Here is a 7,500-nt window from a genome sequence, read left to right as displayed (position 1 = left end):
TTTCAGCAGTTTGGTCCTCTCCAGAGTTGATTTTGGTCCTCTTTTGGTGCACATCTGAGTGTGATTGCCTCATCTAAAGACATTCAACACAACTAAATGACCCTTCCCAAACAGCTTCAGTGCTGCTTCATGTCCCGAGGATCTCTATTGTCCCGGAGAACGTTTTTCTTTCTATTTAATTGCATTTTAGGAGTGAAAACCCTAACTCTGTCTGGGACAACAGAGAGCCTTATCTTAGTCAGAGTACTGTCAACAATAAAATCACCAGTTCACTTTCCCACAAATGTCGTGACAGAAGTTTTACATGCTAAGCTCTATAGCGTGACAAACCAGGCGCTTATACACTGAACACACACACACACACACACACACACACACACACACACACACACACACACACACACATTCAATATGTTCAGTCTAGCACAGATAATGACTGCTCAGGAATTCCTTCTGATCACTGTTTGGGTCTGTTGACATTACTGCACACAAACTCTTTCATAAAACTTTCTGCTGTTAGTTCAGGCTGGTTTAACGGGCTGGTTAACACACGCACGCACACACACACGCACACACACACACACACACACACACACACACACACACACACACACACACACACATTGACCTCTATGTTTTCTCTGCAGAGCCTGAAGTCAGATGAGGAAGCAGGAAGCCAGAAGGAGAACATCCAGCCAGACTTTCAGTCTAAAGGTACTCTCTGCTGTTTATTTAAGTTTTTACTGTGAAAACCTTCACTCTGGTTTAAATTTTTAAGTTTTACAGTGTTTAATAAAACTCCAGTGATCCATTATTTCACTTAGATAACAAGAAGACTTGAGAGAGAAAAAAGTTCCAAATCTGTGCAGCAGAGGAAGAGAAATCCTGATTTTTAATACCCAATATTTGTGTCAAACCCTCGAGGAATGACCGTGTGCCAGAGGGTTTCAGCTGCCGAGTTTTAGGAGTCAGTGGGACTGATGGGGTGTGTGTGTGTGTGTGTGTGTGTGTGTGTGTGTGTGTGTGTGTGTGTGTGTGTGTGTGTGTGTGTGTGTGTGTTGCAGAGCCCGAGCAGGACCAAACGGAGCTGGGGGTTGTTGTTGGAGGCGTCCTGACGGCGGTGTGTGATCAGCTGGGACTGCAGCAGCTAAACACAGAGGTGAGACCCCTACCTGCAGAAACCACAGGAGGGGGGATAGGTGGATAGGTAGGTAGATAGGTAGATAGGAAGATAGGTAGGTAGAGAGATGGATAGGTAAATGGGTAGACGGATAGATAGATAGATAGATAGATAGATAGGTATAAAGATAGGTAGGTAGATACTGTTTATGGGTTAGCAGTTAGATAGATGGATAGGTAGGTAGATAGATAGGTAGTTAGATGGGTAGATAGGTAGGTAGGTAGGTAGGTAGGTAGGTAGGTAAGTGAGTAGGTAGGTAGGTACATGGATAGAGAGTTGGATAGTAGGTAGGTAGGTAGGTAGATGGATGGGTAGATGGATAGGTAGATAGATAGTTGGATAAGTAGGTAGGTATGTAGGTAGGTAGATGGATAAGTAGCTAGATAGCTAGGTAGGTAGATAGGTAGGTAGATGGGTAGATAGGTAGGTAGGTAACTGAGTAGGTAGGTAGGTATATGGATAGAGAGCTGGATAGTAGGTAGGTAGATGGATGGATAGATGGAGAGATGGATAGATAGATAAGTAGGTAGGTAGATAGATAAAGAGTTGGATAGTAGGTAGGTAGGTAGATAGATGGATGGGTAGATGGAGAGATGGGTAGGTAGGTAGGTAAGTAGGTAGGTAGGTAGATAGATTGCGTGGAGGCGTTAAATTAAAGCCACCTTTACTCTTACCAAATAAAATCACGTGTTATTACAATTACAAACAGGATCTGGACGTGCTGCTCAGGAAGTTGGATCCCGACCTGGACGGCAGAGTGAGCCTGAGGGACTTCCAGAAGGTTCTGCGAGGCTCCGCCCCCGTTTCCTGCTCCACCCCCATACGATCAGCCAACCTGCAGAGGGCGCCACACCGGGTCAGAATCACTTATACATTCACTCACACATATGAAAAACTACAACACTGAGAGTAACTGTGTTTGGTTTTTTCCAACCTGGAGCCTATTTCTCCATGTTTCTGTGTTTGATGGGAACAACAATCTTTGAAACTGGTCCAGTATTAATTAGCTACTGTCCACTAAAAGTTCTGTTTTGCTGCTGACAGACTCAGATTATTATTCTAAGTGTGTGACAACATTATGGGATGGTTCCCTACAGAGATAGACCTTTTAATTAAAGAGTAAGATCCTTTTAGTTTAACCTGCAACAGCCCCAAAATCACCATCACCAAACTCCACCAGACTCCATGTAAATAATCAGGACTTTTATCATTTTAAAACACATTCAAAGGGGACAGAAACTAAATAAAACTACCAAAAGCCGTCTTGGTTCATCTTTCCACTTTTCCAACAATCACCACTCTGGTTTGGTTGAAATAAACCCTTAATTCACCCATTTACATGTGGAGATATGCTGGCTCTATACACGCTAAAAGTCCTGATTATTTACATGGAGTCTGGTGGAGATATGCTGGCTCTATACACGCTAAAAGTCCTGATTATTTACATGGAGTCTGGTGGAGATATGCTGGCTCTATACACGCTAAAAGTCCTGATTATTTACATGGAGTCTGGTGGGTACTGTTATCACCATATCTGTGTTTAAAATGATGGACAGAAGCTAAAGAAGTCCGACTGCAATCATTAAATCTGAGAAAAGAGTTTTAGTTTCATTCATTCAGCTTTAGATGCTGCACCTAAACCTTAAACACACACAAAGACATATACAGACACACACACACACACACACACACACTCACACACACACACACACACACACACACACACACACACACACACACACACACACACACACACACACACACACACACACACACACACACACACACACACACAGACACGTATACAGACACACACACAGACAGACAGACAGACACACACACACACACACACACACACACACACACACAAACATACAAAGACTTTCTGAGTTTTTTACAAAGAGCTCTTGAATGCAGCGTCAGCTTTCCACCAACAAGCCAATCAGGAGTCTCAGCTGCAGCTGATGCTCGTCAGTCCAATCAGGTGTGAGAGAGACTGAGGACAGCAGACAGACAGACAGGCAGACAGACAGGTAGAGATAATCATGTACAGCACGTCAGGTCTGATCTCAAGCTGCGGTTTGTTAACGTGGGTCAGGGCGGACAGGAAGACCGCCTACACCCGGACGTCCTGCTACACACAGGTGATTTACAATGTCTCGCTTTCATCCTGTGTGATAAATTTACATATTTTTGACTGCGTTGGTTTGTTCTCAGGTTTGTGTTTTTGCCGTTGACAGACTCAGATTATTACTCTAAGTGTGTGACAACATTATGGGATGGATCCCTACAGAGATAGACCTTTTAGTTAAAGAGGAAGATCCTTTTAGTTTAACATGAAACAACCCCGAAATCACCATCACCAAACTACACCAGACTCCATGTAAATAATCAGGACTTTTAGCGTGTATAGAGCCAGCATATCTCCACCAGACTCCATGTAAATAATCAGGACTTTTAGCGTGTATAGAGACAGCATATCTCCACCAGACTCCATGTAAATAATCAGGACTTTTAGCGTGTATAGAGCCAGCCTATCTCCACCAGACTCCATGTAAATAATCAGGCCTTTTAGCGTGTATAGAGCCAGCATATCTCCACCAGACTCCATGTAAATAATCAGGACTTTTAGCGTGTATAGAGCCAGCCTATCTCCACCAGACTCCATGTAAATAATCAGGACTTTTAGTGTGTATAGAGCCAGCATATCTCCACCAGACTCCATGTAAATAATCAGGGCTTTTAGTGTGTATAGAACCAGCATATCTCCACCAGACTCCATGTAAATTTGTAGCTTTATTACAACATATGTCACTTTTTTTCTTTAGGACCTGCAGCAATCAGTTTCTTAAGCTGCTACGTTGTGTGTCGAAACCTGAGAATGCAGTTTATTCTATACAGGGGGGAACTAATTCCTTGTGTTTCAGGAAACATGCAGACGCACACATTCATCTCTCAGTTGTGAATGTGCACGGCTGTGGTTCTTACTCTGGTTTCTGGGTTTTGTGGTTTGGCTCCATACAGCGCCAGGCGTTAGTCAGGGCCCGGAGAAATCTGGTCCTTAACCCTTGTGTTGTCGAACCTGCAACTTTGGTGTATTTTCTGGGTCAAAATTTCAACATCTTGTTGTTATTGTTCCACAATTTTTCTCGACGATTTTTGCCACTTTCTTTCCTATTTTTTTGTCACTTTTTGTCATTTTTTTAATTATGTTTTTATCAATTTTTTACGATCATTTTTTTTCTCACTTTTTTGGTCACATTTTTAACAACTTTTTGTCACCTTTGGCATCTTTTTGATGGGTTTTTTTTGTGACTTTTTTTTCAGTGTTTTCACAGTTTTTGACTCTGGTTTCTGTTGGTTTTTTTTTTTTTTTTTTTTTTTTTTTTTGTGGTTTGGCTCCATGCAGTGCCAGGCGGTGTTAGAGGAGCGCTTGGCTCGCTCCACCTCTCCCTCCCTGCTGACAGCCACGGTGGGGCAGAGAGTCCTCAGCCGGCTGGATGACGGGTCAGGATGCACCAGCCCCGAGCGCGTCATCACCCTCTGGACCGAGGAGGGCATCCGCAACAGCCGGGAAATCCTGCAGGTCAGTACAGACCAGAACCAAGAAGGTGGTGTCTGTGGGGAAAGGCCTGGCTTATACTACCTTTTAATGTAGCGCTGGGAGAAGTATTCAGATCCTAAACTACAATAGAAGTACTAAAACCACACTGTTAAAATACTCTGTCACAAGTTAAAGTCCTGCAGTGAGAATGTTACTTCAGTTAAAGTCTGTAAGCATCGTCGGGAAAATGTAGTTAAAGTATTAAAAGTAAAGAAAAATCCTCCCATTTTAGAAAGAGTAAAAGATCCAAACAGTCCTAATAACACACACACACACTCAATGACACACACACACACACACACTCAATGACACACACACATTGTAGTGTGTGTAAAGGATCCAACCAGTTGTGTGTTTAATGGTCTCATCATCTCAGCTGGACTTGTAGTCTGTTACATTGTCGGCTAGTTTACTTTAGAATCAAATCGTGTGTGTGTGTGTGTGTGTGTGTGTGTGTGTGTGTGTGTGTGTGTGTGTGTGTGTGTGTGTGTGTGTGTGTGTGTGTGTGTGTGTGTGTGTGTGTGTGTGTGTGTGTGTGTGTGTGTGTGTGTGTGTGTGTGTGTGTTTTGTGTGCAGTAATCTTAATGTGTAAAGTAACTAAAGCTGTAACAGATGAATCTAGTGGAGTAAAATGTACAATATTTCTCTCTGAAATGAGAGTAGAAAGTTACAGACGCACAATGAAACACACACCCACACACCCACCCAAACACACACACACACACACACACACAGAATATGTCGAATGCCTCTCTCATTAACGTCACACAGCTGAACTCTCCTTCACCTCGTCCTCTCTTCTCTCTCTCGGTCTTCATCTCTTATGGAGCTCCAGCCAGACCAGGTCATGCGTTGTGTGGTTCAGGGTTTCCCTAAACACTGCAGCCACTTCATTCCTCTCGGATTGTGGAGGCTGAACACAACCTCACGTGGTTCACATTCCTGCTCGGGAAGCAGCAACACAGCCTCTCGGTTCTACAGGGTTCATACGTTTTGATTAAAAACCTGGAAAAGTTATGGAATTTGAAAAATGCAAATTCCAGGCCTGGAAAGGTTTTGGAAACATAAAAAGACCCAGAAAAGGTTTTGGAAAAGTCATAATAATATGTGATTAATAAATGTATTTTCACGTGGTCTTAACCTCAGCGTTGTATTCAGGGAGAGATATGATGAATCCCTCTATGAACCACAGACATTATCATTCATTTATAGTCAAACCTCTGAGGGTCAACTTTAACACTGATTAGTATTCTGATTAGAGAATGTCGACTGACATTTTCAGGAACACATAGTCATGGAAATTGACCGAAAAGTCATGGAAAAGTATTGGTTAAAATGCGTTATGAACCCTGGTTTTAGCTTTCAGATTCTCCTCAGAAGAGGAGAATATTCTGTCAGGACTTACAGATGCAAAGTTCCAGGAATTTGTGGGAATTAATGGGAATAAACTGGATATTTTTTAATATTGCTTGTTAAAATACTGTTACTGTTACTTAAATGTAGGAAAAACCTATCGTGTAGCATAATCTTGGTTAAAACAGCCTGATTTAATGCAACTTTAGTTGAATGTCCTCCCTATATTCATCAATGACACGCACGCAGTAATCGGCACAGGCGACTACATACTGGCCAACATTTGGTTTTTAAAATACAGGAGATACATAACCCAGTCAGTCAGAGGGGCTGTCGGTGTTCATTTGGGCCGATTTGACGTTATTATAAAATGAGTTATTTTGAGGGGACAGCCTTAGTGGTCCCCTAATACTGTATCTGAAGTCTCTTTTTATATAGGCCTTAGTGGTCCCCTAATACTGTATCTGAAGTCTCTTTTATATAGGCCTTAGGGGTCCCCTAATACTGTATCTGAAGTCTCTTTTTATATAGACCTTAGTGGTCCCCTAATACTGTATCTGAGGTCTCTTTTTATATAGGCCTTAGTGGTCCCCTAATACTGTATCTGAAGTCTCTTTTATATAGGCCTTAGGGGTCCCCTAATACTGTATCTGAAGTCTCTTTTATATAGACCTTAGTGGTCCCCTAATACTGTATCTGAAGTCTTTTTTATATAGACCTTAGTGGTCCCCTAATACTGTATCTGAAGTCTCTTTTATATAGACCTTAGTGGTCCCCCTAATACTGTATCAGAAGTCTCTTTTATATAGACCTTAGTGGTCCCCTAATATTGTATCTGAAGTCTCTTTTATATAGACCTTAGTGGTCCCCCTAATACTGTATCAGAAGTCTCTTTTATATAGACCTTAGTGGTCCCCCTAATACTGTATCAGAAGTCTCTTTTATATAGACCTTAGTGGTCCCCTAATACTGTATCTGAAGTCTCTTTTATATAGACCTTAGTGGTCCCCTAATACTGTATCTGAAGTCTCTTTTTATATAGGCCTTAGTGGTCCCCTAATACTGTATCTGAAGTCTCTTTTATATAGGCCTTAGGGGTCCCCTAATACTGTATCTGAAGTCTCTTTTTATATAGGCCTTAGTGGTCCCCTAATACTGTATCTGAAGTCTCTTTTATATAGACCTTAGTGGTCCCCTAATACTGTATCTGAAGTCTCTTTTATATAGACCTTAGTGGTCCCTAATAGTGTATCTGAAGTCTCTTTTATATAGACCTTAGTGGTCCCCTAATACTGTATCTGAAGTCTCTTTTATATAGACCTTAGTGGTCCCTAATAGTGTATCTGAAGTCTCTTTTATATAG

At 41.9% G+C, this 7,500-nt stretch overlaps 1 protein-coding gene across 1 annotated transcript in view; it reads left to right on the top strand.

The window, feature by feature from the left end:
- The window catches only part of ninl (ninein-like), a gene marked incomplete at its 5' end in the record, with an annotated part of 66,095 nt that overhangs the window by 14,074 nt on the left and 44,521 nt on the right, over positions 1-7,500 (top strand). Inside the window, 4 exons of the mRNA XM_028603000.1 lie at positions 648-714; positions 1,065-1,159; positions 1,890-2,036; positions 4,590-4,766. Coding sequence (XP_028458801.1) covers positions 648-714; positions 1,065-1,159; positions 1,890-2,036; positions 4,590-4,766 — 486 coding nt within the window. The remainder of the gene's footprint in view (positions 1-647; positions 715-1,064; positions 1,160-1,889; positions 2,037-4,589; positions 4,767-7,500) is intronic.

The sequence above is a fragment of the Perca flavescens genome, chromosome 17 (genome assembly GCF_004354835.1).
Source record: "Perca flavescens isolate YP-PL-M2 chromosome 17, PFLA_1.0, whole genome shotgun sequence".
In the NCBI taxonomy this organism is placed as follows: Eukaryota; Metazoa; Chordata; class Actinopteri; order Perciformes; family Percidae; genus Perca; species Perca flavescens.
This window is presented reverse-complemented; position numbering and strand designations above follow the sequence as displayed.